Raw genomic sequence first — 14,253 nt, forward strand, 5'->3', positions numbered from 1 at the left:
TCAATAGATTGAGTTTCACGCATCCAGAGCATGACCTTCCTCAATGCTTAATTAATTTACATACAGTTCAACTAATCACATTAATATGGTGTATATTTCCATGTTAACAACTAGATATTGAATGAGATTTTGTTTTGCTGCATAATTGTTCTAAATTATTATTATTTTGTAATTACCGTACATTAAAACAGAGGTGCCCTTTTTTATATAATAAAAATTGATTGAGGTCTGTGGAACGAAAGGTTGAATTATATCCAGTAATATTATAAAAAATATTTTTTCATTACAAAAATACAAACAAACAAAAAATAAATAAATAAACAAAAAGATAAATTAGATATGCTTCTATGGTGTGTTTGTTCCCTATTTTTTCCCCATCTTGTGACATGGCATGGTGGGCCAAATTGAAGGTCATCATGGGCCAACTTTGGCAGGCCCTTTTTTAGGCAACTACGAATTTTATAAGTTTATAAAGGTTTTAAATGTCATTACCTTAAACACGTAGATGCTAATAAATTATGCAGCAAGTGAGGGACACAGATGCATAAGGAAAGAGAGAGCAAGTCTACTTCCATGGTTTTAAAATGTGATTATTTTATTATGATTATTTTTCTGGTTCACTGGTTTGTGTGTGTGTTCTTTCCTCTCAGTCATGTCCAGGTCTGCTCCCCAGTGTGCTTTTGCCAGTCTGTGCAAGCTGCCCACTGTGCCGCCCCAGAAGTGGGCATTAGTCCTCTAATTAAACTTCTTTATGGTTTGGGTGGCACAGAGCGCAGGCACATGTCATGCCAAGCCTTGTTTATACATGCCAGCCTCTGCTGTGCCCTGCCAAACTTTGCCACCTGACAGTATGCCAGCTTCTACATCTGAAGCCAGATCTACACCAGACTGTGCCAGTGATGAAGGTCCTTGCCAAGCAGTGTCACAGCATGCCAGACATTACCATTCAACGCCAGTCTCACCATGCCTAGAGTGAGTTCTTATAAAGCTGCTGCTATTTAACAGGGACCTTCTTGAGTGTATTCAGAAACCCAGGACGAATAGAAAAGATATTAGTTTTATTCTTACTTGTCTAATATATACAGTACCAGTCATACGTTTGAAATCATGATTTTTTTTTTAAAGAAGTCTCTTATGCTCACCAAGACTGCATTTATTTGATCAAACGTACAGTGAGAACAGTAATATTGTGAAATATTATTACAATTTAAAAGAACTGTTTCCTAATTCAATTTAGATTCAACTGTAATTTATTTCTGTGATCAAAGATGTATTTTTATCACCATTACTCCAGTCTTCAGTGTCACATGATATTCAGAAATCATTCTGATTTACTGCTCAAGAAACATTTCTGATTATTATCAGTGTTTTAAACAGTTGTGCTGCTTCATATTTTTGTGGAAAGTATGATACATTACAGTTCAAATGTTTGGAGTCAGTAAAATGGTAAAAATGGAGAAGCAGGTGAATTTGAGTGGACTAAAGCTGGAAAACATACCAGATTGAGGCAAGCAAATCCATTTATGCTCTTTTTAAGTAACCTCACAAAATTTGCTGCAGTAAATACAGTTTGTAGTGATGTCTTCAGTTGTTGTTACTTCTGTAAATACTTTTTTCTTTTGTTTGACAATGGTGGCTAATACAGTTACCCTCAGCTTTACTGTACTAACAATAACTTCAGTAACAGTAAAACCATTTTTTTTTATTAATTATGCTCACATTTATAAGAGTACATGCTCCAAAGATTTATTGCAAAATATTGCAGGTAAAGGCCAAAGTTCAATTCATTGCATGAACTGATAAAATGTGTAGTTTGAAAGCAATTCAAGTCATTTTAGATAAAAGCATTTGCCAAATGCGTAAGTGTAAATGTGAAACATAGTGCATTATTGATGAGATATGAAAAGCCGGATCACATAATTTCCTAATTTTGTACATGCTTAGTTTGTATTGCTCTTTTGTAGTTTATGTAAATTGGGAGCCCGTTAGTTTTGAGATGGTAATGCGATGCCGGGTTAATCTGGTAATGGTGACCTGTAGACATCCAGGTTAACGGCAGATTGCTGTCACCAGTGCGATCTTAACCCACACATACACAAGACGGTTCCTGCATTCAGGTTGCTGTAAGTTAGGAAATGTCTCTTTAACAGGAATGAACTCAGCAGACATGAAGCATAAGACCGAACAGAGAGCTGATGCTAAATGCAAAACCAGTTAATACATGTGGCCGACTAATCTGCGAGCTGTTCCCACAGCAGCCAGATGAGAGAGTAGTCCACCTGTTTTCAATACAAGACCAACAAGGGCCAGAGCTTACAGAAGCTTGATTGAGGTATATGAATTAAGATATTTTGGGATAATTAGGTGTCTTAGTGTCAAATATTATGACTGTTTGAAACACATATGCTGTCATAAGTACAGTGTGCATGTTAATACACTCATGAACTCAGGCTTTCCTCTTGTGTGTGAGTCTAAATATGGATGCCAGAAAGATGCAAATCTACCATAAGTTCACATGGCTAATGTGCATTCATATGCATTTCCATCCATGCCATGTTTTCTGGAGCAGGTGTTCAAACAGGCTGATGAATAATGAGCTCTTTGCTGGTCTCCATCCAGATTTTAATATAAAGTATGCTGATATACAGCCGTCTCAAATCTACCATTAACACCTTTATTTTATTTTTATCCGTATACCTTCACTTATTAGAACATTTCCAAAACAAATGATCACTGAGTTGATCATTCTATTTATGATTTGAACTTGAAAACAAATTTTTGATTGGCCCTGAAAGTGTTTTGTTCCAAAGAAGTCTAAACATAGTTTCAATTGTTTTTCAAGTGTTGGTATTTGAACAATGATTGGACTTCATTTTTCCTGTAAGAGAAAGAAGATGTTTTGCACGCTAGCATTTGTCCTTTTGTGTTCCACACATCTAACAAAAACTTAATCTGAGTGTTTCCATGCTAAAATATTAAGGAAACCAAATAAATGAACATCGTAACTGTTTTGATTTAAAATATATATATATATTTTTTTTTTTGATTGTGGTTTTATCACAGTTTCGTCTCATGTTGCTTGACTCCTGAAAAACCAGTTCTGCAGAGAAACACCCACAGTTCTTTGAAAATATAAACGTGGAAGAAAATTCAATGCTTCTGTTGAGCAAGTTACGAAGTCAGAGGAGGACAAAAAACATTGCCAGTTATTGCCATTATTCAAGGTAAGTTAGTAAATATCATAATAAATATAGTAAATAATATTAAAACTATATATTATGTTAGCAATTTTAAGTTACTAACCTATGTTTAAGTATCACATTTCCAGTAATCACTGCAGATTCATGAAGCACGTCGAATAGATCTTAGTCACAATAGACACCATGAATTTAACACAGATGAAAATGAAGCTTTCTGGGACAAACTTACGGTCTTTACATGGCACTTACTGCATTCTGTGTCAAAATCAACCAAATTTCAGAAACTTCTCAATATGGCTCCAGGAGTAAATTATTAAATTGTACACATTTTCATTGGTCAAAACCCAAATGTGGATCACTTTGCATATACAGGATACGTTTTTCTTTTAAAGAGGAACGTCTGAAGAACAAATAATGTTGAAACTAGTAATAAAACTAGTAAATCTTGTTTCCTTCCATCAAAACGGCATTGTACACACCTGTCTGAGTGCCATAAATATTCTTTTTCCAAAGTTTGCATGCCTATAAATCAAGAAGTATTAGAGATATTGCAATGTTTTTACATTCTGATTCTTAATAAACTTTTAGACTTGTAGGCCCTACATCATTCAGTCCCAGAGATGGGGATCTCAGTGCGGCTCCATGTCCAGATTGATGAATATTACCCATTTTCAGTGACTGAAAGCCAAATGCTGGTCACTTACACATACAGCTGATGCTTATTGTATTTAAAGGGGAATGTCTAAAGAATAAATAATGTTGAAACTAGAAATGTAGCTTGAAAATGAATGTTTCACTGTAGTTGATCTGATCACAGTGTGATTTCATCATGCATATGTTTGCACTGCATAGACCCCTGCTATAAAACTCAGACTACTTTTTCTTATTTCTCGTTCAACAGTCCATGAAGGACTATGGAATCTGCGTTAGAACTGCTTTATAATACTCTAGATGACCTGGAAAAAGAAAATATAAAGAGATTTAGGAGTCTCTTAAAAGAAGATGGGCGCATTGGAGCTGGTAAACTGGAGGATGCTGGTGGCACTGACGTAGTGGATCTGATGGTGGAGTGTTATGGACCAGAAGAAGCTGTAAAGATCACACTGAAGATCCTGAGGAAGGTGAACCAGAACCAGCTGGCTAAAGAGTTACAGGACAAGCACGAAGAAGGTAATAAAGGCAAAAATACTGATCACAGAAAAAGAGGCAGCACAGATTCAGAGAAGGGAGTATATCCATAAGCAGCCATGAGCACAATATTAGAGCCTTGAATTTGATGTGGAGAGCTACCTGTTCAGTAGAGGTGTTACCGTTCTAGTTTCTCACGGTTCGGTATGTTTTGTGGTTTTGAGGTCACGGATTTGATTTGGTTCGGTATTGGGCGGGGATTGCTGGGGCGAGGTATTCTTAATGTGTTATCAGAAATTACTACAAGAATACTAATTTGTTGAAAAAATTTGCCTTAAAAAAAAAACAAAAAACCCTTTCAGTAAATATTCTGTAGTTGTGCTCTTTTCTGATATGCTCCATCATGCATGCGTATATTTAAGTTTTTGAAGTTTAACCGTGACTCGATTGCTGATAAAACAAGTTGTTTGCAAAATAGAAACAAGCGCATTGATTTCAGTTCATTATATTTAAAAAATGTCAAAAACATTGGAAATGAATGTAATAGAGTTTGATTGACTAAAGATTCTAATGGTGAGCTTGGACACAGGACAAAGCTCAAATCATAAATGAATCTCGATCCAAAAACAATATGTATTTTTATATTATAAATGCTTGCAAATTCTCCTCTATTTGTTAAAGGCAGGTTAGGTGATGTGGTTCAGAAACATTTTTATTAGGCTGGTTAAAAGTCTCTTCACATCCAGATAATCGCTATGTTAAGTGGTCTAAATCTATTTGTGTGTATTTATATAATCTGTGGAAGGTGTAGGACCATAAAATGTTCGTCCAATCATATTCCTCGGCCCGAGGCTATAATAGGCTGTCCTACCTGCCTGTCAACATATGTGCTTGTATACTTCCACACACCCTGTTCACGCAGACACGATATTTCATCAAGACCGAGCGAGAATGGAAGGCGTTATTATTGTAATATTATTTGGAAGTTGTCACTCTGATTTACTATTTGAGTCACTATTTGGAAGGGAGGTACACCATGGAAGTACCGCAGTACATACCATGGGTGGTGCATCACAGTTTTCTCGGTTCGGTTTGACTATTTTTAGACCCCTACTGTTCAGTAGCCAATGGAAGAAGACCAAAAGGGCTTTAACATGTGTCCTCTTGAGATGGTCAAAGAGGAAACCAACCAAAGAGAGCCCATGTCACACAAGCAAACCTGAGCATAAAAAAGAGGAGAGACAGTGATTTCAATAAATACATGGCCAGACATAAAGGAGTAGCAATAAAACTCTTGCTGATCCAGATAAATGTATTAATGGGATCTATTACTCGCTGGTTTTCTGTATTTCCAGGGTGCACAGTTCTTGTCTCACTACTTGTAATGTGAAAACTTGATAAGACACATTGCTAATACTAACATCTGAGTAAAGACTAGTAGAGTTTAACAGCTTGATAATTCCACTAATACTCATTGGTTGCACTACATTGTAAAAGGTTGGGATCAGTAAGATTTTTATGCTTTTGAAAGAACTTTGTTCGCTAAAGCTGCATTTATTTGATCAATACAGTTAGAAAAAAGTAATATTGTAAAATATTACAATTTAAAATAATTTTCTGTTATTATCAGTGTTGAGAATTGTTGTGCTGCTTGATATTTTGTGGAAACTGTGATACATTATATTTTTCAGGATTCACAAATGAACAAAGTTTGAGGAACAGCATTTATTTAAAGTATAAATCTTTTGTAACTTTATAAATGTAGTTCTTGACCAATAATGCATCCTTGCCGAACAAAAAGATCAATTTCTTAAAAAATAAAAAAATTAAAATTATAGTGATCCCAAACTTTTAAACAGTAATGTATATATAAAGCTACTGTTCAGGTTACATTGATACCTTGTAGTTCTATATTTTTCTCATTCTTCTTTCTCTCTTCACAGTGCAAAAATCATTAGAGGCAGCTGAGAAACCCACGAGAGAACGAGGTGAACCATCTTAGGTCACGTCTTTACATTGGGTTTAGAAATGATTTTAGCATGTTTGATGCATATTGATTTCAGTACAGAATTGCTTTCAGTACTATGTATTAACATGCCATATTTCTGCACCACTTGATTTTGATGACAGTCATGCCAATGTGAAAAACCTTTGTGTTTAATTTTCTGATGTTGTTTTATTCCCACCTTTTCCCTTTTATTTATATTTTTCCATAACAGATTTCTGGCTGCAGGAATTCTTGAAAACTCACAAAATGAAAATGAAGGAGAACGTGGAACACATATTTCAGGGTAAAGAGGCAAAGGAAGAGCATCTGAAGAATGTTTTCACAGAACTCTTCATTACGGAGGGGGATATTGAAAAAGTCAATCATGAACATGAGGTTCTGCAGATTGATGATGCCTTTAAAACCTGTAAATCACAGAACAGGTCAATCAAATGCAATGATGTATTTAGTCTGAACAAAAATGAGAAGAAAAAGATTGTGTTGACCAAAGGCATCGCTGGCATTGGAAAAACTGTCTCAGTGCACAAGTTCATTCTGGACTGGGCAGAAGGAAAAGCCAATGGCAATATTGACTGTGTGTTTCTGCTTCCGTTCCGAAAGATTAACTGCATTAAAAACAGAGCGATCAGTCTGCATGAGTTTCTACAGAAGTTTAATCCTGAAATGCAGGACCTAGAAACAACAAAGATAAATAAGGTATATAAATGTACGCTTGCGTTTATCTTTGATGGACTGGATGAGAGTCGACTGTCTCTGGATTTTGACAGTGGAATGGTGACGAGTGTTGAGGAGCGATCATCTGTAGATGAACTGTTTGCAAGTCTGGTGAACAGGACTCTGCTTCCATCAGCGCTCGTCTGGGTGACCTCACGACCAGCAGCAGCCAATCAGATCCCTCCTGAGTATGTCGGGTTGTTCACAGAGGTGCGAGGATTCACTGACCAGCAGAAGGAGGAGTACTTCAGCAAGAGATTCAAAGATACAACTCAGACCTCCAGAATGATCTCACACATTAAGAAATCTCGAAGTCTCTACATCATGTGCTACATTCCCGTGTTCTGTTGGATCACAGCTACTGTTCTTCAAGACATCCCTATTGGGAACAACGCAGAGGACATCAACACAACACTCACTGAAATGTACATCCACTTCCTGCTGATACAGATGAACATGAAAAGCCAGAAGTATGACAGAAAAAAACAAAGAGAACATACCAAGCTCTTAGATTCCAATGAAACAATGATTTTGAAGTTAGCCAAGCTAGCGTTTGAACAACTAAAGAAGGAAAATATTGTTTTCTACGAGAAAGATCTGCAAGCATGTGATATTGATGTGAGTGACTTTGAGTCCACTGGAATGCTGACTGAGATCTTTCAGCAAGAGGCTGGACTTCACGAGGTGAAGGTCTTCTGCTTTGTGCATCTGAGTGTTCAAGAGTTTCTCGCTGCAGTGCATGTGTTCCTCTGCTACCTGAACAAGAACATGGAGGAGCTTCAGTTTTTCTTTGAAGAAACACAGAATAAGGTCAGGCTTAACTGTGAGCTTCAGTCTGAAAGTCCATTGCATTATTTACTAGTGAAGGCTGTTGAGAAAGCAATGCAGAGTCAGAGAGGACATTTAGACCTCTTTTTGCGGTTTCTGATGGGCATTTCACTGGAATCCAATCAGAACCTGCTCAGAGGCCTGTTCCCTCACACTGAAGACAGCAAAGACAGCGTCACAAAAACAACCGAGCACATTAGAAAACTATTAGAAGAGTACATCTCACCTGAAACTTCAGTAAACCTGTTTTACTGCTTACTGGAGCTCAGTGACAATTCATTATATATGGAAATCCAAAGTTACATCAAATCAAATACAAGAAACGACCTCTCATCTTCCATGTGTTCATTGCTGGCCTATGTACTGCTGATGTCAGAGGAGGTGCTGGATGAGCTCGACCTGACGATGTACGGGACATTATCGGGAGACCGCAGGACACTCCTCCCAGCTGTGAGATGCTGCAGAAAAGCCATGTAAGTAACTTGTTGACAGTTGTTTAATTTGTTTAGCTCTAAAAAAACAATTTCAGTGTAAACTGCAGTCTGAAGTCTCTTACGCTTTTACTGATTTTGGAGATTAAAATCTATATTTACTTGATTAAATTTAGTAGTAAACATAGTAATTTCATAGAAATGCAGTTGAGAATTTTTTATTTCACTTGTCTTTTAACATATTTTGCAGCATACATGGAAGATTTTTTTTTCTTTTAGAAAGCTTGAATATTTACAAATAACATGGCACAACATATCAAACGACATGGTTCATACAAAATAAACACAAAAATATGTCTTGGACAAATATTTTGTTTTTACAGACTCTGTGATTGTGACCTCGATGATATCTGCTGTGAAACTGTGGCTGTGGCACTGCAGATACCAGACTCCCGTCTGATGGATCTGGACATGAGTCACAATGAGCTGCAGGACTCAGGAGTGAAGCTGCTCTCTGATGCACTGAAGAAACCAGACTGTCAGCTGAAGATACTGAGGTTTGAGAATCAGATGTGTTTTTATTATGTTCATTTGATACACATGAGGTATAATCACCCAAATCAAATAAGTCATTGAAAGTTAAAAAGCCTTTATTCTCATTATGGTCATCACAATCTGAGCATTAAAAATGACTACAACACTGCACACTGATGCATTTCAGCCTTCAGCCTTCCTCAGAGTGTGTCAGGAACCAAATGAATGACACGTGTAGGTATAATTAATCAGTGAAGTTGAGAGAAACTTTTGTGATTTTTTTTTTTTAATTACCATTAGAAGGATGAACAATACAGTTTTTTTTATCATATTTATCCAAACATTTGCCTGTCATTCAAAATCCTCAAATATGGCACTAGGCACATCCAAGTGTTTGTGTGGAGTGTGGAGCTGTTAGTGTGTACTGCATGACATGAAGGCACCAGTGCAAACACTTGCATTTTTCCTGATAACAGTGGAAAAATTTTAAACATTTTGTCATTTTATTTATGAATAAATGATTTAGTAAATTATTTATTAATAAATAATTAAAATATCTCCTTGCTATTTTTTCCAATACATTCATAGTCATTACTTTTGCCGGGGCGTGTCAGGAACCAAATGAATGACACGTGTAGGTATAATTAATCAGTGAAGTTGAGAGAAACTTTTGTGATTTTTTTTTTTTAATTACCATTAGAAGGATGAACAATACAGTTTTTTTTATCATATTTATCCAAACATTTGCCTGTCATTCAAAATCCTCAAATATGGCACTAGGCACATCCAAGTGTTTGTGTGGAGTGTGGAGCTGTTAGTGTGTACTGCATGACATGAAGGCACCAGTGCAAACACTTGCATTTTTCCTGATAACAGTGGAAAAATTTTAAACATTTTGTCATTTTATTTATGAATAAATTATTTAGTAAATTATATATTAATAAATAATTAAAATATCTGCTTGCTATTTTTTCCAACACATTCATAGTCATTACAATTACAACAATTAAATTTTTTCCTATACTTCTATTTCTGTATATAGTACATTATTTTTTCGCCGGGGCTCTGTGGCAAGCTTTATGTAATTAAAGTAATTAAATTAATGTAAACATGCAATTAGTCAACTAATGGCTTAAATGAATGACTACTAGTCGACTAGAAAAATCTTCAGTTGGGGCGGCACTAGTTTGATTTTGCAATGTTAAACTGTTTTATTTTTATATATATTATGAGATTGTGTGTCTGATGTTAACAATTATAATTTTCTCCATTACTACTTTATCTGGCAAATGGCTGTAGAGATAAACTGGTTAACAGTCTGAATTCACCTTTATTTTCAACAGAACATGTATCTTTATTAAATGATAAAATATACTGCATCTTTTGTCAGTAAATATATATGGATGTGTAATTATTCAGTTATTTATTACTCTGTTCAGATTGGAAAGCTGTAAACTCACTGGTCAGAGCTGTGAATCTGTGGCATCAGTTCTACAATCATCAAACTCCCGTCTGATAGAGCTGGACATGAGTAACAATGAGTTGCAGGACTCAGGAGTGAAGCTGCTCTCTGATGGACTGAAGAAACCAAACTGTCAGCTGAAGATACTGAGGTTTGAGATTCAGATGTGTTTTACTGTATATGTTCATTTGATACACATAAAGTATCATTACCAAATCAAATAAGTTATTGAAATTATGTTTAATAAAACTGATAGTTCTGCTTCTTGATTGGTGATTAGCTGAGCTGCATTTGAAGCTGTTGTAAAACACTCTGTAAACACACACCTGTGACATTATTACATCAGTATCATTGTGTTGTTATGTTGCTGTGTCCGTGTTGCTTGGCATTCATTCATCTAAACATTGCTGAGGAACTATTATAGAAAGGAATCCAAGGCACTTCTTCCGGTCCAAAAAAGTTAAAAAGCCTTTATTCTCATTATGGTCATCACAATCGAAACATTAAAAATGACTAAAACACTGCACACTGATGCATTTCAGCCTTCAGCCTTCCTCAGAGTGTGTCAGGAACCAAATGAATGACACGCGTAGGTATAATTAATCAGTGAAGTTGGGAGAAACTTTTGTGATTTTTTTTTTTTAATTACCATCAGAAGGATGAACAATACAGTTTTTTTTAAATCATATTTATCCAAACATTTGCCTGTCATTCACAATCCTCAAATATGGCACTAGGCACATCCAAGTGTTTGTGTGGAGTGTGGAGCTGTTAGTGTGTACTGCATGACATGAAGGCAACAGTGCAAACACTTGCATTTTTCCTGATAACAGTGGAAAAATTTAAAACATTTTGTCATTTTATTTATGAATAAATGATTTAGTAAATTATTTATTAATAAATAATTAAAATATCTCACGTGAGCGCCGCGATGCAACAGCTGGCCGAACAAATAACTGAAAAGGGGGCAAAGGTACCCAGACTCTATTTTAATAATTCTTGGAGACTTTAACAAATCAAATCTCTCCCGTGAACTGCCAAAATACAAGCAGCATCTGACCTTGGGCATGCACACGAGTGCTGAGCCTGGCGTCTGGGGCTCCGCTACGCCTGACTGCCGAGGGTGCGGGAGGAACTCCAACCGGGTTCGCCATGGGGAACTGAACTGAGAAGAAAAAAAAGCGCACGTATCCGGTCCGTAGAGGGGACTGGCGCAGCAAGGAAGCAGGCAAAGGGCTGGTCTGAGGTCCTGAAGCTCTGCGTACGGTCCACATAAGTGCGCAAAGCGCGAACAGGACAGAGCAGAACAATGGCTGGGTCTGCCTCCTCCCGGGGCAGCGCTTGCAAGTTCACCACCTGATCCCTACCAGCACAGAGGTGAACCGAATGCCCCTGAACTTGGGAGGGCGCCGGGCGAATTGAATCGCATAGCCGAGTCTGACGGTTCTCATGAGCCAGCGACCGAACAAGCGGGACTAGGGAAACCACCGACATACCTGCAGTAAACATGCAATTAGTTGACTAATGGCTTAAATTAATGACTACTAGTCGACTAGAAAAATCTTCAGTTGGGGCGACACTAGTTTGATTTTGCAATGTCAAACTGTTTTATTTTTATATATATTATGAGATTGTGTGTCTTATGTTAACAATTATAATTTTCTCCATTACTACTTTATCTGGCAAATGGCTGTAGAGATAAACTGGTTAACAATCTGAATTCAACTTTATTTTCAACAGAACATGTATCTTTATTAAATGATCAAATATACTGCAACTTTTGTCAGTAAATATAAATGGATGTGTAATTATTCAGTTATTTATTACTCTGTTCAGATTGGAAAGCTGTAAACTCACTGGTCAGAGCTGTGAATCTGTGGCATCAGTTCTACAATCATCAAACTCCCGTCTGATAGAGCTGGACATGAGTCACAATGAGCTGCAGGACTCAGGAGTGAAGCTGCTCTCTGATGGACTGAAGAAACCAAACTGTCAGCTGAAGATACTGAGGTTTGAGATTAATTTCCAGTATACTGATATATTAAAGAATCTGCTAAATATATAGTCAAAATGTGTAATGTGTGAATTTTGTATTTGTTTGTGTAAGAGTCACTCTCAGAGAAAAAAAGAATATTGTTGTACAGAAAACAATTAGCAGAGTGTCAACAGCTCAGTTTAAGATGCTATTGATGCAGCATTTCATTTACAAAGAACCTAAAATCAAAACTTACACAAACACAGCCTTCAGGAGATACAAATCTATTAGCTCATGATGGATGTGTAATTATCCATTTTTTTTATTACTCTGTTCAGACTGGAACGCTGTAAACTCACTGGTCAGAGCTGTGAATTTGTGGCATCAGCTCTACAATCATCAAACTCCCGTCTGATAGATCTGGACATGAGTTACAATAATCTGCGGGACTCAGGAGTGAAGCTGCTCTCTGATGCACTGAAGAAACCAAACTGTCAGCTGGAGATACTGAGGTTTGAGAATCAGATGTGTTTTATGTGAATTTGATCCACATGATATAGGGATGTAAAGATTCACTCATTGTCTCAAATGCATTGATTGCAAATCCTGATGATGCATATACATCAATCTTGAAACATGGATTTCTGAATTGTGAAACATTTCAGAAGTATCTTCAGCATTAACACCAGATTTTTTATTGCGAATCTGCTGTTTGACGCTGCAGTCATCAAGTCTGCCTAAATCAGTGAAACATTGTAGTTTTATACACATTTTAGGAGGCATAGCTCAGAGCAGACAAAGCTCCTGGGCGACGACCTTAAAGCATGCAAAGGGAGTAAGCAGTTATAGCATCCGCATCAGACTCTGGAATGTCACCAGCCCTAATTCAGTCAGCGATTCTGGAATTATATTATCATAGAGATTAAGAAATGTCCACACCTTAATTATTGATGATCACTAACAGTGAGCACAAAGAATGGGCAAATGGAGAGGGATACCAAGAGTCATTAGACAAACAGTGATTGTCTCAGTTATTTTGCTTGTTTGACTCAACCTACTAGAACCTTTGCATAACATTAATTAATTGACGTCATCATCTTCACTTTAAATGTCAAATACAATGTACATCACTTAAGTTTTTCAGGTGATCTTTTGTCATTACACAGGATCAGCAGATCTTAAGCAGTTTCTTAAATTTGTAATCCCACAGCATCTTCTGAGCACCTCATATTTGATCTGTCCTCGGGACGGTCACTGATTATCACATGAGCTGATGACAGATCTCTCATAATAGCGCTAGTCTTGAGTGAAATCATTTTACAGCCTTATCAGTTATTTCCAGCAAAAAATAATAATTGTGAAATGAGATTTTGGTCGCATTGCTCACCCCAACTCTGAATGCATTTAAAAGATACAGAATCAATTTGAATCACATTGAAGGGAATTGTTCTGAATTTGATAAAATTGTTCCTGAATAGAATCAAAAACCTATGAATTGTGAATCAAATTGATTAGCTGTCTACCCCTCTGTAAACACACACCTGTGACATTATTACATCAGTATCATTGTGTTGTTATATTGCTGTGTCCGTATTGCTTGGCATTCATTCATCTAAACATTGCTGAAGAACTATTATAGAAAGGAATCCAAGGCACTTCTTCCAGTCCAAAAAATTAAAAAGCCTTTATTCTCATTATGGTCATCACAATCGAAACATTAAAGGGGTGGTTGACTGGTTTTTTTATAGGCTTGATTGTGTTTATGGGGTGCAGTCTAACATGTGCTAATGCTTTGTTTGTTAAAAAACGCATTATTTTTCACATAATTTACCTTTATTCCACACCGCCATGTCCCTTCTCTGAGAAACGCTCTGATCATTTCCTGCTTTTATGAAGCCCCTCCCTCAGAATACACGATGGGCTCTGATTGATTAGCTGGCCCAGTGTGTTGTGATTGGCTAAACCGCCTCTAG

At 36.7% G+C, this 14,253-nt stretch overlaps 1 protein-coding gene across 1 annotated transcript in view; it reads left to right on the forward strand.

The window, feature by feature from the left end:
* The first annotated feature begins 3,154 nt into the window (after positions 1 to 3,154).
* Positions 3,155 to 14,253, forward strand: part of LOC107705896 (NACHT, LRR and PYD domains-containing protein 12-like) — a 22,257-nt gene continuing 11,158 nt past the window's right edge. The window contains exons 1-8 of the mRNA XM_016509414.1: positions 3,155 to 3,224; positions 4,102 to 4,370; positions 6,272 to 6,316; positions 6,548 to 8,351; positions 8,693 to 8,866; positions 10,283 to 10,456; positions 12,142 to 12,315; positions 12,619 to 12,792. Coding sequence (XP_016364900.1) covers positions 4,115 to 4,370; positions 6,272 to 6,316; positions 6,548 to 8,351; positions 8,693 to 8,866; positions 10,283 to 10,456; positions 12,142 to 12,315; positions 12,619 to 12,792 — 2,801 coding nt within the window. The 5' untranslated portion in view covers positions 3,155 to 3,224; positions 4,102 to 4,114. The remainder of the gene's footprint in view (positions 3,225 to 4,101; positions 4,371 to 6,271; positions 6,317 to 6,547; positions 8,352 to 8,692; positions 8,867 to 10,282; positions 10,457 to 12,141; positions 12,316 to 12,618; positions 12,793 to 14,253) is intronic.

Source organism: Sinocyclocheilus rhinocerous, unplaced genomic scaffold, assembly GCF_001515625.1.
Source record: "Sinocyclocheilus rhinocerous isolate Xijiao unplaced genomic scaffold, SAMN03320098_v1.1 scaffold1615, whole genome shotgun sequence".
NCBI classification, from domain to species: Eukaryota; Metazoa; Chordata; class Actinopteri; order Cypriniformes; family Cyprinidae; genus Sinocyclocheilus; species Sinocyclocheilus rhinocerous.